Below are 20,781 nucleotides of genomic sequence, written 5' to 3' on the forward strand. Positions count from 1 at the left end.
AAAAATTTTAATAATTTTAAGAAGACTTCTTTTCCTCCCAGAAAGGATTTCCCCGGAAGAGAAAGTACATTTCCTGTTAAAAAATCACAGGTTATTTGTTATAGATGTGGTGCTAATGATCACGTAGGTAACTACAGAGGTTGTCCTGCTTGGAGCAAGATTTGCATAAAGTGCAAAAGATCTGGTCACTTTAGCAAAATGTGTAAATCTTCTCAAAAAGTAAATCTTTTGTCTTACGAAGAATATGAAGATACCGAACAACCTTCTGAGATCAACACCTTGTTATGTGTGGGTGACTCTAAATGTAAAGGATTTCCTACTGATATTATCACCATCAATGGTAAGGAAATCTCCATGTTGATTGACTCTTGCGCTTGGTACACTATAATTGGCAAAAATGTTTTTAACCGATACTGGCACTCCACCAAATTACTACCATCAGATGTACATCCTGGTGGGTACATGGGTAAGAAAATTGACATTGAAGGTTATATGTGGGCAGATATTAAGTTTAAAGATAGAACCACTAAAGGGAAGGTCTATGTCTCTTCCAAAGGGGCATCCATTTTGTGTTGGCCTCATCAACACGATTTAGGCATTAATGCTTCCCCTCCTGTATACGTAGTTCCTCCTGAAAACGATTTCATTACCCAATTGAAGAACAAATTTTCATCCATCTTTTCAGATAACTTGGGAACCTTCGTGAACTTTAAACACCGCATTATTCTCAAAGATTCAGCTATACCCATCCGACATAAAGTAAGAAATGTTCCCTTGGCATATCGCGAAAAATTAAAAGGAATTTTATCAGACTTAGTTGATAAGAAAATCAGTGAGCCAGTTGAATCTTCTCCATGGGTTTCGCCAGTGGTTTTGTCACTTAAGAGTAATGGCGAACTTCGTCTATGTGTCGACCTTCGTAGTTTAAACAAGGAGATTTGGATCGATAGACACCCTTTACCCCATATCCATGAACTCATTTCTACCCTGTCAGGTGCATCAGTATTTTCTACTCTAGACCTAACTAGTGCATACCATCAAGTTTTGTTGCATGAAGAGTCAAAGTTCTTAACGACTTTCATCACTCCTGAAGGCATGTTTCAATACTGCCGAATGCCTTTTGGTTTAGCCAGTGCGGCCTCTGTGTTCTAAAGACTTATGAAAACTGTCTTAGAGGGTTGCCTGGGTGCTATTGCATTTCAGGATGACATCCTTATTTATGGTAAGAATTATGAGGAGCACGATGTTAATCTAGAGAAAGTTCTGATGTCTGTCCAGGAAAAAGGTTTAACGTTGAAATTGTCTAAATGTAAATTTAGACAAAGCAAAGTAGAATATCTTGGTCACGAGATTTCCTCAGAAGGAATTAAACCTAAGTTTAATCATATACAAAGCATTTTGAAAGCACGGGCACCTTCAACCAAAGAACAGTTAGTTTCGTTTTTAGGTCTAACTGAATTTTATAGCAAGTTTGTTCAGAACTACGCCTCTAAAGTACACTCTTTAAGATCTCTATTAAAGAAAGATGTAAAATTAATTTGGTGTAAAGACCAACAATCTGCTTTTGATGTTATGAAACAAGAAGTAGCGAATGCTCCTTTTCTCAGACCATTTGACCTGGGTAAAGAATGCATAGTATGTGTGGATGCAAGCAATACTGGCTTGGGTGCTGTGTTAATCCAGAGGAGTAAAGGGGATGAACATGTAGTTTCTTACGCTTCCAGGACATTGCGTGGCGCTGAATATAACTACTCCACCATAGAGAAAGAGCTTCTAGCATGTACCTGGGCTTGTGAGCATTTTAGGCAGTTTATTTGGGGGACCAGGTTTCGTTTAAGAACCGACCACAAACCTTTGATAAATATGTTAGCAGCTGGTGGTGGCAGAACTTTAACTGCGCGTTTGGCCCGCCTAGCTGCGAAACTCCAAGAGTTTCAGTGTATTGTGGAATATATTCCTGGTCGCTTAAATGTACATGCCGACTGCATGTCCAGGTTACCGTTAGTTAATTCTATTTATCCCGATTTGTCTGACTCTGATGTAGTTTTCAACATCGATGATGTCAATGAATGTAACAGGACAAGTTTGTCTACTGGCATCTCTGAAATTGCTTGGAGAGAAGCAATGTGTAATGATACTTGCTTATCTGGTGTTGTGGATTATTTACAACATGGTTGGCCCCAAGAAAGGTACCTGTCTGGTGATGTTCTCTCTTTCTTCAAAGTTAAGGATGAACTCATGTTTAACCAAGGTTTTGTGATTCGAAGCGACAAGATTGTTCCTCCTTTTACCTTGAGGGAAAAGATTGTTTCTATGGCACATGAAGGCCATATGGGTATGTCAAGCACTAAAAGGCGTATCCGTGAATTTTACTGGTGGCCTGGGATTGGTAGTATGGTTGATAAATGGGTAAGTTCTTGTCTTCCGTGTGCTAAGAGTGACAAAACTGTGAAACCTTTATCCACGGACATTTCCCCCATCGAGTTTGTCACCTGTCCCTGGAAAAAACTAGGCATTGACATTATTGGACCTCTATTTTTGTCTCCAAATAAAGAGGTTTTTGCTTTAGTCTTAATCGACTACTTTTCTAAATGGCCTGAACTCAAGATCGTGGATAAGATTGGTTCTACACAGGTTGTTCAGTTTCTGGATGAAGTCTTTTGTAGGGAAGGGATTCCAGCTGAAATTGTATCTGATAACGGTCCACAATTTGTCAGCAAAGAGTTTGGGTCTTTTCTTGAAAGGTGTGGCATTGTCCACAAAAGAGTATCCAATTACAATCCCCAGGCCAATGGTCAAACGGAACGCTTCAACAGGGTTATCAAGGAATCCATCCAATTGGCCGTTAAGAGCAACCTGGATTGGAAAAAAACCCTGGGTGCTACTTTATTGTCCTATCGAACCTCCCCTAATTCGGTTACAGGTTTGTCCCCTTTTGAGATGCTCAGAGGTAGGAAACCTGGTTCAAAACTCCTTCCTTGGTGGATGAAAATTAAATTCCCAGGTGAATCTTCCCTTGACTGTGATGAAGTTAAGAATAGAGTGTTGAAATACCAAGAAAAAATGAGAAACAATTCCTTGTCCTTAAGCAATCGCAGTAGGAAGATTAGTGTTGGTGATTTTGTACGTGTCAAGTTTGAAAAGTCTGTTGGGAACAAGTGGAACAAATGGTCTGAACCTTGCAAGGTCATTGAAATTTTCTCAAAAGCTGTTCGTGTTGAAGGGGGTAAAGTATGGAATTTCCGAAGAGTTTCTCTGTGTAAAAACCCGAATTTGTTATCTCCTCTCCCTACCCACAATTCCTCTCCGGACAACATATCTAAGAACCCCACCATTGAGGATAATGTACCTTATTCTGCTATGGTTGACACTTTCATGAAGGAGAGTCAAGATTTAAATGTTCCTGTTCCTGTGGTTGACGTTTCCCCTCAGGATGTTTCTCCTACACTTGTTAACGAAAGTAATTTTGACAATTCCAGCTCCCATGAGAATGTTCCTTTACCTCAAAACCCTGTTTCTCAAGACAGTGCTGTCCCTGATTTTATTCCAAGGAAGAGTTCTCGGGTCAAGCAGATTCCTGTGAAATTACATGATTATTTATATTGAACTTCTTCTCGTTTTCTTTTACCTTTTTCTCTCATTTTGCTTAAGTTTTTTTTTTGTTTTTTTTTTTGTTTTTAAGGAGGGAAGGTGTGTAGTATTCCATGTTAGAGTAGTAGAGTAGTATTCTGTGCTGTGCTAGAGTAGTATTCTGTGTTAGAATTGTTATGATACATTCCTACTGTAACATTCTATGTGGTGTCTACATTCACTCTCAACTGGTATCCTGCTGAAGGTGGTTGTTCAAGCTGTCTCCTACAATAAACCTACCTACTTCTACCTGAACTCCTTGTAGTGTATTACTACAGTCTCCAGTGTAGAACGGAAAGTTGTGGCAAAGGTACAGGGGTTACCCTTTGCCAGTGCATACTCTTCTCAGGACCTGTGACTATTGTGCCTGACTAGTGGGCCCCTGGGCAACTCACACAGAGTCAAATCTGTGTGCATGCTGCCTGCTGCACGAACCACACCGGTGCCCTCTAACAACCACTACCTTTTAATTGCCTGTGGAATGTGTTACATTATCTTTTACGCGAAGTGCTGTCTCTGCCTCCTATCCTAAGTAAAACATCTTTACGTACCAAGATGCTGCTCTGAAAGAGACCGCAGTGCCAAGAATAGAGACTTCTAACCCTTTGTATATTATATTCTTGGGATCTCCTCGAGTATCAAGTCTGATATAGTCCTTTTTGCTTGGCAGATTGATGACGACGCCCTGTTTCTTAAGGGACGTGCTGAATTAATTAATTCGCTAATCACGTGAGCCAGGACTTGTAGAAATCTACTCCTACCATCTTCCTGCCCCTCGGAGATGTAGCATGTTATGAATATAAGGCGGCTTATTTGGGGGCTGTGTGGTTAAAACATCAGTGGCAAGGGCTTGCAAACATGGCGGTGCGCAGGAGCGCTCTCTGCTGCAGGCACGGGTCCAGACTTACCACACTGTACACAGCATACCGTTGACTCTCACTGACAGACTCTCCAGACTCTCACTGACAGACTCTCACTGACAGACTCTCCCACACCCTGACTCACTCTCCCACACCCTGACTCACTCTCCCACACCCTGACTCACTCTCCCACACCCTGACTCACTCTCCCACACCCTGACTCACTCTCCCACTCCCTGACTCACTCTCCCACTCCCTGACTCACTCTCCCACTCCCTGACTCACTCTCCCACTCCCTGACTCACTCTCCCACTCCCTGACTCACTCTCCCACTCCCTGACTCACTCTCCCACTCCCTGACTCACTCTCCCACTCCCTGACTCACTCTCCCACACCCTGACTCACTCTCCCACTCCCTGACTCACTCTCCCACTCCCTGACTCACTGACTCACTCTCCCAATCCCTGACTGACTCTCCCACTCCCTGACTGACTCTCCCACTCCCTGACTGACTCTCCCACTCCCTGACTGACTCTCCCACTCCCTGACTGACTCTCCCACTCCCTGACTGACTCTCCCACTCCCTGACTGACTCTCCCACTCCCTGACTGACTCTCCCACTCCCTGACTGACTCTCCCACTCCCTGACTGACTCTCCCACTCCCTGACTGACTCTGTCTGGTTTACCGACCACATCCGAGTTTCTGTGTTTACACTCCTGTTGCTTTGTCACAGCTTGGCTGGTATCAGAAGGCAGAGAACTCCTTTGTTTCCGAATTGGTTTGTTTTAGGTCTCATTCAACCACAACGTTAGCGTCTTGCAAGCTTCATGTAATATATACACAAAATACATAATATATGTTAAGCCCTTGTGCCTGCTATAATAATCTCAGTTTTTCAACTGACATTCAGTTTTTCCTTCCTCCAATCAAAGCATATAGCATGGGGTAGTGTAAATCCGTTTTGCCTGGCCATGTACACATCAGCCTAAAAAGAAGTGCACTTAAATGCAAAAGCATATAAGCCAACACTTGCTTGTTGTTTTTTTTTCACTTTTCCTTTCCATTATTTCTTTTTCTTATGCCACCCATTTGTCAGACCCCCCAGGATACAGCGGCATGGATTCGCAAATTTAGCGGCACAAAAATGGAAATTTAGCGGCACAAATATGGAAATTTAGCAGCAATTTTGCGGCATTTTATTTGGCCATTTTTCCTACAACAAACACAGATATCTTCGTTTTTTTAGTTATTTAAGAACATGAAGCTATGTATATTTGGTTTATTTACAATGTAGACACTTTGTTTCCTTCGAAAAGCAAAAGACTGCCCTTCAGCAGCCCAGGGAAGCAAAACCGCGTTACAGACGTAAATTTGGGTGCAGTTATCGCGGGAATACTGGTGTTGTCTTAAGTTTGCGCTAGCTTGTGAATGGAGTGTTAAATCTATCTTCACTTTTGCTGTGTTAAGGTGGAGATAAATCAGAGTTAATTCCTTGTGAAAATGCCTTGAGCGTTTCCAGCTATCTCTTTATTGCTGTCCCATGCTAGTTTTAGAGATTATTATTTATTTTTTAAAACACACCCACATATCTCGCAATTACTTGAAAAACAAAAAGCTTCTAACTAATAAAATTCTGAGTACTGTACAATTTAAATCTCCAGATCAGGCAAAATGTTGCTATGAGTATGACGCAAATCATAGATGAATGTTAATAATATTGATCATTCACATGCATATCTCTGATTTAAATGTACTTGTGAAAAGATGCACAAAAATATTAAACCTTCTGGTGCACCAGAAGCTAGCCTTTCTTTCAGGCCTAAGTAGCAAAGGTTACTATTAGCCACTCATTTCTGAGCTACTCCTCACAGGCGCAGGGACTTCTGAGCTACTCCTCGCGGGCGCAGGGACTATAGCAGCACGGACAGAAGTGCAAATATGGCCTGAACCATGCAAATCATCTGGAGACATCAGTCCTCGAACCTGCCAGCCTCATGCCCGGGGTATCTATCATTGTAGTGCCCTCAGCCATTGGAGTGCCCTCAACCAACCTTGCTCTGTTTTAATTACCTTTCAATGTAACGGCAAACACTGCACTGGCTTAAAAAACAACTTAGTGAGCAGCTATTCATCCACCTCTGAAGCTACGAGGTTTTGTGTTACAAGCACGAGAAACTTAGCACCACAAGGCTTAGGCCTAAAGTGCCCCTGGACCCTTTATTCTTCTAACAGGAAGTTTTCATATGCTATGCACTTTGGGCCAGATGTAGGAGCCAAAATACCGGTCGGTAACGTCCGATTTCGGCCGTTACCGACCGGTATTAAGTATTTGGCATGTAGGGGCCCTATTTCACCGATTCGGTAAATTTACCGAATCAGTATTTTTACCGATTCGGTAATTTTGAGATGTAGGTGGGACTCTTCTGAGTCCCACAGGCCTTACCGAATCGGTATTTTACCACCCAATCCAATTGGGTGTTAAAATACCGATTCCAGGTGTGCATGCACACCTATGGCATGTGGCAGACAGACATGCCCTTAGGGCATGTCTGTGTGCCACATGTCACACATGCCTGAATTCGGGGTGCTAGAGGGTGTCAAAGTGACACCCCCTGCACCCTTGCAACATTTGGTATTTACCGAATCGGTAAATACCAATTCTGTAATGCCCATTGATTCCTATGGGCTTCAATGCCCATAGGAATCAATGGGCATTACCGAATCGGTATTTACCGATTCGGTAAATACCGATTCTTACAGAATCATCGGTAATTCAATTACCGATTCTACCTACATCTCCCCCCTTCTATTTTACCAATTCATAAATACCGAATCGGTAAAATTCGGTATTTATGAATCGGTAAAATATACTTACCTACATCTGGCCCTTTGTACTTTAACAAGTGCCTACGGCAACCTCTATGGTGTTTCCAGGCATTCCCCCTCTAAATCTTTGATATTAAGAATCGCTTTCATCATAGTCCATCAACGAAGGCTGCAGCACCCGATTTATAATACCCCCCCAATAGTCTGAGATTGAGACAAATTATATAGCGTGACACCATGCTTTCGGTATATTTAGCATATTTAGTGGCATGCCTGTCATAGAGCGCTTCAACGCCTTGTTAAGGGTGGTAAGCGCTATATAAACATAATTTCAATGATAGTTCTGTAAGAAAAACTGAATTTACACATATACCTTACAACTGCCTAATACAGAGAAGGCTTGCAGGGAACACTTAATCAAATAATTAGTTTTTGATTGGTTTTGGAACGAAACAGTGTCAAATCCTTCTCCATAGTAAAACGAGAGGAAAGTCATTTGTGCTGACATCTACGTTAGCCTTCACACACAACACACAGAGGAGGTGAATCTTGCAAGCGCAACATACATAGCTAACAACTTTAGAAAATGGAGACATTGGACATTTATCTTGCTTCACTATTCAGACCACCAGGATATAGCGGCATGGATTAGCTTTTGTAAAATTATGCCGCGATTTCTACAAAAGATTGATTCACCACTGGTAATAGTCAAACAGGATTATAAGACCCCAGGTCAGGTCTTCACAACCACAACTCCAAATATGAAATAGTTATTCATTCCTGAATACTACACCAAGGGACCTCATGACATCTTGAATAGAGGGAACATTTTGAAACTTTTCAAAAATATTCCTGAACTTCACCATATTGAATCCAATGACATATTCTCAATTGAATTCACACCTATTGAAGGTAACCAATCCTCTGAATCAACGTTAATCACTTTTTCATCTACAGCAATCATGGAGCAAGTCTTATTAATGTCTGACCTATTCAATACATGGGGAATTAAAATAGCCCAACAGCCCGAACCACGGTATCCGTCAGTCCTTGCAAAACCACTGGCCGTATTAGATCGACCAGACCCGTCAACTATCTCAGTACTATGATCTGCAAAAAGCCGATCCCCAGGAAAGGCAATACGCATTGGAACCGTGGAGGTTTAAACAACGGTGCCTGACTGGGGATGTCTGCCAGGGGCCCTGAACAGGGGTAACCAAAATTGAACCAGTACCCAGTCCGGTCTTTCAGTATGTTCATGGAACATCAGTGGTCTTACCCCGAAACTCCAATCCATCGACGTGATAAAGTTCTTAAAAAACCATGAGATCATACTACTGCAGGAAACCTGGTCCATGGTTAGCCTCCCAATAGAAGGATACCTGGAATACAGAGTCCCAGCCCAGAAGTTGCACAAATCCGGTCGACCCAGTGGTGGTCTCACCATCTACATCTCAGTTAAGCTAAACGTCAACATCGTAAAAACGACACTTAAGGAAGACTGGATCCTTGGGATAAGGATAGACAATACCGAACACACCGATACACTGTTCCTGATCAACGTTTACATTTCACCAAGCACCAAGGATAAAAAAACGAAGTTTAATCATCTAGTCCAGACTTTGTGTAATCTGGAAAGCAATTACAACAGCCCGGCCTGTCTAGTATCCGGCGACTACAATACAAATCTTTTTCAAAAACTCCCAAAAGACTATGTAGCTCCGTGGCCCGACATCCTTGAACAAACAAAACCCTCTGGCACCAAACATAGCAAAATTGGTGAATACATGGTTCTCCAATTCAGTGCCATAGGCTACACAGTCTTGAACGGTCGCTTCTCTAAGGATAATCCACCGAACTGGACAAGGTCAAACGGGCGCATTCACTCCGTCCTACACTACACAGTTTGTAACAAGGGAATCCTCCCCCTGATGGAGAATTATACCATCGCCGCTCGAGGTGACAGTGACCATCGCCCCCAAGTGATCACAATGTCATTTAATCCAGCATATCATGCTACAATCAGCCAAACCTCAAGAGGAGACCACTCTGAAAATCTCAAAAGGCTGAAATGGTCAGATCCAATAATACCGGCAATAATGACAAAATGTAGAGACCTGCAAAACCAAAGGAGCACTAACGAATTATCACCAGTTATGGCATGGGCTCACTTTTCCGAGGAACTGCTTAAAAAGTTTCCACGCACCTCGGGAAACACTATAAAATGCAATCCAGCAATAATAACAGATGAAATCAAGGAACTAAAATCAAAACGTAATAGCACGTGAAGACAAGTCCGTAGGTACCCTGGGGAAGCCCATAAATTTTAAAAGTATAAAGCTGCCCAGAAAGCACTTCGACAGACAATATTTCACGAAAAAAATAAACGCTCTGAACAGTTCTGGGAAAAATTGTTGCACGCGAACAAAAGTCATAACCCAAAAGCTTTCTGGTCAATCCTCAACTCCGAAATACACAAGCAAGGAGGACTAAGCAGCGCCAACATCTCTGAAGCAGAATGGGTACTTTATTTATCAGCGCACTTTGAAGAGCAAGAGAAAAAAGCCGTCTCACTCGTCAACTTACCGGCAATGGCTCAACAACCCAATCGCTACCGAGCGCTGGACATCACGGAAGCGGTTCAATCAAACAAACTAGTTGAATGTAACCTGAGAATTCCACAGGCATTCAACATTAAATCCTCGTTTCAGATTTTAGAACCACCGGAGAACGCATTTACAAATCTGAGAATTACGAGGCACAAAATAGCCCGAGCTATAACAGAGGGTCGCGCTGACTGAGCCCCAGGGCCGAATGGCCTACCACAGGCGCTGTTATGTTATGTTATGTTAATGCAATCTTTTATAGCACTCGGCTACTCCATAGAGTGTCCCGGCGCTTTTATTAACAAACCTGTAACAGAAAGAAACACAACACAGTAAAATCAAACGGACCAGGCAGAAAAAAAAGAGAGCGGCCTAGAGGGCAAAAAGCCAAGTTTTAAGGCTGTTTAAGCAAGATACAGAATTCTGGGCCCATCAACTGGCACCCCTTTTTCCCCACTGCTGGTCTAATTCCGAACTACCCGAATCATGGCGCGGCGCCATCATACATCCAATTTTCAAGGGAGGTAAGAGATCAGATCCAAAAAACTACAGGATGATCACCCTATTGGATGTAGAACCGAAATACTACGCCAAACTGCTCCTTCACGACCTGTCATCCTGGGCAACAAAAAACCACCGAATACCTTTTAACCAGACAGGATTTGTGCAAAAATCAGGCACAATAACCAACTTACTCGCAATATCGATCTTGATGGACAAAACGGCTGCCTCCGAAATGTTCATGCATGCCTGTTTCGTGGACTTTAAGGCCGCCTTCGATCGTGTGCCGCGAAGCCTATTATGGCTCAAACTACGGAAATGGGGGATCCCACCAATACTGCTACGAGCCATAATTGCGCTCCACACCAATACCTGGATCTGCATAAAACTTGGGGACGGATCACACCCATCAAGGAAAGTATTAACATCACGCGGAGTGAAACAAGGCTGCGTGTTAGCGCCTCTTCTTTTCAACCTCTTCATTTCTGATCTGTCAGAGTCACTCGATGAAGTTAACTCTCATCCACCAAAACTCGTTGGGGTAAGAGTTAGTAATCTATTGTACGCAGACGATCTGGTTCTGCTGAGCCACACCAGGGTTGGCTTACAAAGACTCCTTGATCAATTTTCCCTTTATACCATCAGAAACAAATTAGAACTGAATCTAACAAAGACAAGGCCAATCACTTTTGGGTCAAGGAAATACAGAGGCGGCGGTTGGTTATACAATGGTAAGAAGGTAGAAAAAGCAACCACTTACAAGTACCTGGGGGTCCACATTGACAGAAGGGCTCCTTCTCTAAACATAGAGATGAGGTAGAAGCCAAAGCTCTGTCAATCCAGGTTGCATTCAAGACACTCGCCAGACAACTTTCTGGGCCATCCCTGACCCCGCTCATTACCGTCATGAAGGCAAAAATCACTGGCTTTCACACCTACGGCCAGGAGATCATGCAAGGGAAGGACAACAGTCTTGTGAATAAAATAACAACAAGAACATTCAAACAAGCGTTGAATCTGCCGAAATCCTCATCCGCTGCTCAAATACGCCTTGAGTTCGGCCTTTAAGACCACCATGCGGTAGGGGCTGGAGCATTCATTAGGCTGTGCAATAAGCTGCGTAGTTCAAGAAAAGGAAGCCTGGAGGCCCTCCTGTGGCAGGAAATCTCAGTCGGCCAGCTTGGTGGAACATACCGGCGCTATTTACATGATTCATTAAAACTTCTGGATTCGGAGGAAATCTGGAATCTGAATCCATCACAGCAGGCACTCAAAATCTATATCAAGAGGAATGTTCGCCTCTGGTCCTTTCACTCGGACAGAGCTCAACTTGCTAAACGTAAGCACGCTTGGAAATCATTCCATGGTTCAAGCCAGGGGTCCTGGCCCCATACCTGTCATGTACCTACTCCGTGTTATGGAAAAAAAGATTCATGGCCCTCAGAATGGGCAAATGGCCACTCTTGTACCACCTGCCGAGTTGGAAACGTGCAAACACTGAGGTAGCGTGCAGGGGGTGTGGTAGTGACAAGGAATCAATCGAGCATGTGTAATGTCACTGTCCAGTACTTCTCGATGACCGGAAGACCATGTTAAAAAGCAAATGGAACAAACTGGGTATACGTACATGCAGACAAGCCATACTCTCATCAATGAATCCGGACCCAATGCTTAACATTCGGTTTACCAAGTTCATGACAAGAGCAGCAATAAGATTTACAACCGGGAATGCCAACAAGTAAACAATGGTCAACATTAAATGGGATGATCTACCCCTTTGTACCGTGAAATAGCAGCCGATCGAGGCTGTATTCTTTACATAGACAATTTATGGACACCACGTGTCTCAGGACCATTAAGTCATCATACGTAGTGTTCTTACTGTTTTAGCAGATTTGTGTTTTTAGCAGTACCTACTATGTATCTTCATAATCCTGGTTTATGCCCTGTGTTCATTTTTAGTAGACACTAACTCATACGGGACAACAACTGCTCCCAAGTGTCCTTTTTAATATGACTAATAAGTTGTTCAATCATGTGAATTAATTTTATATAGTTTTTTGTTTTTTTCTTCTCTTCCCTCTTAAACAACCTCAGATGAATGCTACTTTTGACATTCTGTGATGCCACAAACGGATGATTGTAATGATTTTAATTAATCAAACAATAAAGTTTTACTTACTTACCACTCAGATTACATTTGCAGTCCAGTGCCTGTGTTACCAACTAAGGATTGAGACTGCTCACAGCCTAACCTTCTCTACTTCACCACATTTTGTAAATCGTGGGCAATTCACTTCATTTCACTTTGCTTCAATTCCCATGTTCGCATTAGTCTGAGCCTATACCAAGCACTGGATCAATTACTGGTTTGCAATTTACAGTTAGATCAACCCTGTCTTGTAGTGTCAAATTGTTATGGGCTTGATTTTCAAAGCTACTTATTCATGCACATTTGGCTTACATGTGCATATGTTGGTTTTGCTAAAAGATACACTAGCATAAAGATTTTTTATGAACCAATCTATTCACTGGGATGTAAGAAGTTGGTAAGTTGTAGTTTCTGGGCTGGGAAACCCTGTAAATTAGTGCTCATCCAGAAACTTGAATGCTTATAATATTCACCAACTCCTCTCAATTCATTCCCACTGAGGAAAAAGTCATAAATGTACTCCTGACAAGTGAAGGAATAAAACCTTTTCCAGGGTGGGACAGGATCCCCCACTAATAAAAAGATGGAGGATGTAGGTAAGCATACAACTGTAGCTTGTATGCAGATACACATAACATGAACCCCTAGTTGATGGCATGGCCTTTTTAAGCCTCCTTAAAATGGCCAAACTGGACTCTGTCCTTTTTCAAATGCCAAACAATGGCACCAGTAGAAATGCAGGCCCAAAGCAATCCAAAAGTTTGAACACGAAATTAAATGAATTAAAATACTCAAACCGGTTTGACAAAGCAAGGGATTGGATTTCAGAGTTTATTCTGCCTATTTATACATGTGGAGAAGTTCACTGACCTTTTCCGCTTTGGGATGCATATAATAGTACTCATATGTGAATAAAGTCAATGTTCCTTGAATTAATACCTGTGAAATCACATTTAATAAATTATTGCAGAAATCAACCAAGTAGGTTTGCCGTCTGATGATCAGAAGCTGCAAGAGACGGACTCTTGCCGTCTTGGAAGCGCTGGTGCCCATGAAGCGGTAATACCGCAAGGAAGTGTTTTTTCTTTGAACAAAGAAAATGCACCAATTTTACACAAGTTCACAATTTGTGCACTCCACCTTGGACTAGGGCAGGACGCACCTTAGCGTGTGCGGACCACCCAGTTCAACATCACGGTCCTGACGAAAACCAATGAATAAATACAATGGTTGAAACATGTAGACCTTTTTAATCAATAGCATTTATCACATTTCACATAGCACACTTAGCTATTTTTAATAACACTTCTTATAAACACCGAAGTCTACCTAATTAGGCATAGGTGTTACACATTTTTTAACCAGGGTTCAAGCACTCAAGAATAAAAACTTGCAGTGAGTAGTGTTGGCCCTTTTTAAATTCATTTATTTGATCGCCTTGAACACATAAAAGAAAATAACCAGCTCCACTGTAATCAGGTGTCGCAGCACACCCTATAGGCACTCGGCCTATGGGGTGGGACCCCGATGATGAAGCATGTCACCAACCAGGTTGGTGAGTGAGGGGTCTTCTATAAGGATATGCATTATCCACTAACAGGTTGGGACATACTGTGCTGAATTGAGCACTTAAAACCCGCTGTGAGAGAACTTTTTTCTCCGTTTTTTGAGGGGTAACTCCTCCATTGTTTTTGTAAAGACATAGGTCTGACATATGTATTGGGGAAAAAATATGTTTAGGCCAAATGGCATTTAGGGATAGATTGTTATTGTACTAAGTTAAAGCATGAAGACAGGGGGTTTGTTCCATGAAATTTCTCAAAATGCAAAGTAGGTGAGGGATTTGGTACTGGTTAATTCCTTTGGCAAGCCTTGGAGGTAGGAGATTTTCCCTGAGGTAATCTCTTTTAGATTATTTTAGGAGGGATTGCATATTGTATTAACAACTAATTTTGTACTTATTTGCAATGTTATGACTGTATGCCTGTTGGTTGTCTTGTGGAAAAGGTGTGCTTAATACAGTAGGACTGAGTTAATGGTTACAAACCAGTGACACTAACTACAGCATGACTGGTTCATTGTGAAATGTTATGTCTGAGCAATAGGCTTGTTCTATTTATTGTGAAACGTTATGAAAGAGGCACCTGTTGAATTTATTGTGAAAAGCATTTGTTAAAGCCAAATTGCCTTTTATGGGAGATTGGTTTTACACGGTGTTAAATCCTGTAGAAAGTCATTTTGTTACATGGAATTTCACAGGTTGCCATGGTAGACTATGATTTTGGTGATGGTAACAACTTCTAACAGACATGGGAGTGGGTTGAAGATTGCCCAATAAAAATCCATGTTAGGCATTCATAGTAGTGAGTGTCGTTTGTTTGTGTGCCAATTTGTAATTTTTTGACTGTATACACAGTGATTGATTTTGGGATAGCCTCTGCTCCATACCGTAGGCATTTAAGGGTGGATTGTTATTGCACTGTTAAAGCTAATCAACAGGTATGGTGGTACATGGGTTCAAACAGGGCACTGTAGTAGGCAAATGCTTTGATGTTGGTCAACTCCTCTGACAAATCATGGAGGTAGAACCCTCTGTCAAATTCTGGGGGTAGAGGAATTTCTTTTTGATAGTTTTTATTAGCTCTGTTAAGAGGGTATATAAATAAATATATAATATTAGCAACTGCATTTTTGTATATGTTCATAATTATGACTATTTTGCCTGATGGCTGCCTTGTTTTAAAGCCTCTGCATAATACAGTAGGCCTCTGCTGGTTATTGCTGTAGGCCTTTATGCGTGGATTTTCAGTGCTCTGTATTAAAGCCATAAAGAGGTAATCTGTTAATGGAATCTCACAGATTCCCTTATTATTCAGAGGTTTTATTGTTTGTTACACCCTTTGAGCTACCCTGAGAGCAAAACATTGCATTGTGATAATCTTTGCTAGACCCTCTTAGCATGCAATCACAGATCTAGTTCTTAGTAGCTGTATTTTGTCTGAATAGATGTGCATAGCCATGCGAAAATGAGCACACTTAGGTGTGATTGTTGATGGGCCAGCCCTTTTTGTTTTCCAGTTTTTGATTTTTATCCATTTATTTATTTAGGAGCACCCTGCTGCTCCCCATATAGCGCTTCCAGGCCTTTTGTCACTCATCAAATAAGCAGTTTGCCGCAACCTGTACGGCTACTGTTTCTAAACTGGGTGGCTATTTTGTAACGGTATTGCCTATAGTAAATCATTATGTCACTGTTCCAGGATGACCACCACATTTAGAAACAGTTGCCGCCTTGAATAGATGCAACAATGATACTCAATGCACAGTACCTTTCGAAGACGGCTGACCGTGTGATGTTCACTGACCATCCATTGTGGAAAGGTAAAATGCTTAGTGTATCATTTTTTAGCAATCAAAGATGGCTAATAGTTTGTTTCTAAATGTGGGGGCCATATTGGAGTTTTAAAACAACATACACTATGTGCAACGCCATTGAAAGATGTCTGTCTGCTGCTATAAACAATGTAATTTTATTGTGAGCATATGTCCGGCTGGTGTAGGCAACCGCATGGTTTCGTATTTGTTTTATTATTTGATTGTTGAACTTGTGCGTGTGTATTATTGTGGATGAGTAAGCGACTGAATGCAGAAATTATTTAGTGGTCGAATTAATGGATGCATGAGTGCAAGGATCAGACACAGAGTGCAACGTTTATTGCGTATTGAGTGTGTAAAGTAGGCAAGGAGTGAAGAGACACTTAAATTTATAAGCCAGAATTATTTAAATATCGGTGCTTGTTCCATTTTGTGACTCCCTTACCATTTGGAAGAAGGTTTGCTGTAGATTTTCTACTGAATGTGTAATTTTCAATAAATATTTTCTTGATGCAGATGATGGAAATAACTTACTTCAGACAGCACCCATCCATCCAGATGAGTGGAAAGGTGTGGAGTGCAAAGTGGACCTAGAAACAGATAAAGTAGATGATGTTCGTCCTCAAATGGTTATCAGTTCTTCTTCAGTGGAAATTGTCCCTGAGCACACACGGGAGAAAATGGCTCCAACTGAGCATATTGTTCGCCAAGTCGCTTTGAAAACAGCTTCAGCAGCGGTTATTTGTCCCCGAGCAGTGGATCTTGCTTTGGAAAGGATGCAAAAGTTTAAGAGAGCAGACCCAAGTCGCTTGAAACATGCTGCAGAAGCGAGTTCAACTACTGCAACCAATGGACCTGTCTTAGAGCAGGAGCAGTCTGATAATGGTAAGTTCCCTAATTGTTAATGATAGCCATGCAAGCCATAACTCTGCACACCAAATGCAATGCTCATGGTCTTATGCTTGATGTGACAGATGCAGTGATAAATAACATAATGTTATTATCACATTAGCATTAAACCTATCAATAAGACCACTATGAACAAAGTATTTATTTGGTGAAGGATGTGGTGTTATTTAATGAACTTGTGCTTTTAAGTATTAATATTGTGAAGTCATAGGCATTGTATTTGGTGCATAAGTTAACATTTGAAAGGCTGTTGTTTGAGTTATCAATTACTATGCTCGATCTAAGTAGTGAATTTCAGTGTTTTTCAGTTTTGTTTTGTAAAGATTTCACTTATACTGGGGTTTTAAGTGCATTTCATAGGCGTTCTAAAAAGATACATAAAAGTATTATAACTAACCCTAACTAAATGTAAGTTAATTGGAGTGTTCTTTCAGTGAACTTCTTGGGATTTTTGATGATCTACCACATCCAACTTATTTGAAAGTATACACTATTCCATTGCGGGCTTTAGCCTTACGTGCTTTGGGTTGGCTAGGGGGCGTGGTCTATGGCCAGACCCAGTGCACAATTATTGATGCCTACGGCTATGGGCCATTTCAGTGCCATACCGACCATGGGTGGCAACCCTGCTGTGTATGGCCTTTGGCTGTGCACTGCAGGATTTAGCCGAAGAAGCTGGCTTGTGGCTAGGTCCTACACATAACTCATCCAGGGGCTATCAACTCCCATTGCTCAAAGTCTTCAGCTGGGCCTGGCCCCTGTGTTTTTGTTTTTTTTTATTGTTTTTGTGGTTCGCTTTGCCTTAAAGACTTGATTTGGTCCCCTCTTGGTCCACAGACTTGATTCTAGCTCTGCAACTTCGAGAAAGGACCAGACTATGGTCCAAGAGCCCTTGTCGCAGGGTTCATGAACCTCACAACAGGGCTGAAGGTCCACAAACCCTGTTTTTGGTGTGCAGATCCCGTAGCAAAATTAGTGGAGTGGTGTGGCTCACTGGTTAGAGGCGGCAGACCCGAAAGCAGAGAACGGTCTGGGACCAGGGTTCAATTCCCGATGCGGCAGGGTCGTGGACCAGGGTCAGCGGACTCGATAATTCTCGCCTCGGTGCCTACTCTAACCAGGGATCACACTCGGCAACTCTGGGCATTAGCTTGCCTCATCTCTACAACGGCCCCCACATTCGCCGGGGATGCCTGGTTTCACCTTGGAGATACCCAGTCGGGACCATCTCACAGGGATAGCTAGGATGGGTTCCCCAGTGGTCTACAGCGCCACGACGCCTCAGGGCAGCAGTGCGCTATACAAGACCACATACATACATACATAGCTATTTTTAAATTTTTAACCTTTGGAGCAGAAGGTGTCCCCTTGCCTGAGCTTTTATGAATCCACAACACAGGGACAAATCTGCTCATCCTGTACTACAACATATTTTTCTCAGTTGTGTTTACCCAGTTGAAGATTTCAGGTCCCTGAACCTTGGTTTGGGGTCATGGACACAGAATTAACAATGGGAAAAGTCCCCTCATCTAATGTTAGGTTATGTTATGAGTATTGGTATAGAGTACTATCACCCTAGAGGGTATCATGAAGCAGACCAGGAATGTGAGGCTGACATTGTACACAAAGAGGAGAAGTAATTGGAGAGCCAGGTTTTTAGGCTCTTGCTCAACTCAATAAGAGAGGAGGAGGCTCTGATATTTAATGGGAGGTAATTCCACGCTTTAGAAGCAATATAGGAGAAGGCTCGACCTCCTGTTCTGCTTTTGTGAATGAGTGAGATATGTGCTAGTGGGACTCCGACTTAGTGGAGATGTTTGGGGGGATGGAAGTGTAAGCTCCTGTTAGGTATGCTGGCCTATGTTGTGTAGTGCTTTGTGTGGGTGAGGAGTTTGTACTATATGTTTTTGTGTATCTGGAGCCAGTGGAGCTCTCTCAGGTGTGGTTTTATGTGATACCAGTATGAGAGGTTGAGGACAAGCCTGCCTGCTATGTTCTGGATGGTCTGCAATCTCTTCAGTGGCTTGTAATCTCCGTGTAGAGAGCATTCCCATAGTCCAGCCGGCTGTTGATGAGGGCTTGGGTGACGATCTTTATTGTGTTGTTTAGAAGCCACTTGTAGATTTTTCTCAGCATCTTCATGGTATGAAAGCGGAGGGGGTGACTGTGTTGACCTGGAAGGACATGTCCAGCTTGTTATCTATGATGATCCCAAGGTTTCTAGTGTGTGTTTTGAGGGGGGAACTGAGGTCCGTAGGGCACCAGATGGAGTTCTATAGTGAAAAATTACCACTTTTGTCCTGTTTGGTGTTGAGCTTGTCACAGTCAAATTTCATCCAGGTGGCCAGTTAGGTCATGTTTAAAGTGAATATTTTTCTTGTGTCCAGGATTTGTCCGAGAGGGAAGGCATACGTTGCATGTCATCTGGATAGGAGAGGATGTTGATGTTGTGGACGCGCATTATGTCGACCAGTGGGCTCTTGTAGATATTGAAGAGCCTGGCTAAATGAGGAACCTTGCAGTACTTCACATCTGAGTGGTCAGGTTTCTGATGAGATGAGTAAGGTGGCTAGTTAATTCAGATTCATTTGGTTAAGAATGTGAATATCCATTGGAGGGTAGGGCCTTGAATGCCGACCCTGTGTAGGTGTCTATAAGTATTGGGTGGAAGGCTGTGTCAGATGCCTCTGAGAGGGCCATAATTTCTCTTCTATCTAGGATCATCCAGATGTTTGTTGCTGTGATGAGACCTATCTCCATGCTATGCTTGGGCCTGAATCTGGACTGTGTGACATCAAGGAACCAATGGTTGGCGAGGGGTTCGCTGATGGCTTTCTCTAGGGTAGGAGTGAAATTTGTCGGTAGTTGATGAGCTTGGACGGGTCTGCTGAAGGTTTCTTCAGTAGCGGGTTGACAGTTGCATGATTCCAGTTCAGGAATATGGCTATGTCAATAGAGGTACTGAGAATGCTCACTAGAGCTTTTCTGATGGGTTAAGTCTTTTATTGAAGGCATGGTGGAGGCAAGGGTCCGATGGTGCCCTGGAGTGAATGGACCTAATGATTGTAGCAGTTTTGTCTGTGGAAATGGTATTTGTGGTCATGGTGTGTTTTTTGTCCACGATTGGTGGACTAGCTGCATTGTTAGTGGGGTAAGGTTGAGGTTTGAAATTGGCATATATGGTTATGATTTTATTGCTGAAGAAATTTGAGAGGTAATTGCATAGTTATTGAGATGGGGTGCTGCTGCTGACGGTGGTTGCAGGTGTGGTGAAATCGCTGATTGACAATAATTATTTGCTGCTGTTGGCACTGGCATCAATGCGGTCTGAAAGGGCTTTTTGCTTAGCTTTTTTGATTTACGGGTGGTAGCACCTCAATCTGGATTTGATGATCTCTTTCTCTGAGTATTTTTGGCTCGATATCCACCTGCGTTCTAGCTGCATGCAGTGCTGCTTGGTCATCCTTAGTTCTTCTGTGTACCAACTGCCTTGAGGTGGGTTTCTTGCTGTTTGGCTTTGCTTTTATGGTACCAGGGCGTCGGCTGAGAAGTTGCCTGCATGTTAAGGGTGGCTCTTGGACAGTTTGGAAGCTCTCTCCTTCTCTGCTATGTTCTGCTAGCAGTGGCGGGACAGGCCTTCAGACGTAAGTAGTTTGTGGTGGGGGATGTTTCGACAAAAGAAGGAGGGGGAATACTAGAGAAGGGCGGAAAGAAGGGAAAAGAGTAAACTTAAAAGACAAAGGGCACAAGCAAGAGCTAAACACTGGCTAAAAGGGCACAAAAGAGACAAACAAGGGCACCAAAAAGCGAAAGATAAGGATACAAAAAAGAGGCAAATAGTGGCAAAATAGCAGTCACAAAAGAGAGAAACAGTAGAAAAAAGGCACAAACGAGAAAGGCAGTGGCAGAACAACAGGAAC

General features: G+C 42.5%; 1 protein-coding gene across 3 annotated transcripts in view; it reads left to right on the forward strand.

The window, feature by feature from the left end:
- SLX4 (SLX4 structure-specific endonuclease subunit) overlaps positions 1-20,781 on the forward strand; it is a 590,413-nt gene that overhangs the window by 17,518 nt on the left and 552,114 nt on the right. For all 3 annotated transcript variants that reach the window (XM_086941400.1, XM_086941399.1, XM_086941398.1), the window contains exon 3: positions 16,469-16,837. In XM_086941400.1, the coding sequence (XP_086797526.1) occupies positions 16,469-16,837 (369 nt within the window). The remainder of the gene's footprint in view (positions 1-16,468; positions 16,838-20,781) is intronic.

The sequence above is a fragment of the Lissotriton vulgaris genome, chromosome 10 (assembly GCF_964263255.1).
Source record: "Lissotriton vulgaris chromosome 10, aLisVul1.2, whole genome shotgun sequence".
Lineage (NCBI taxonomy): Eukaryota > Metazoa > Chordata > Amphibia > Caudata > Salamandridae > Lissotriton > Lissotriton vulgaris.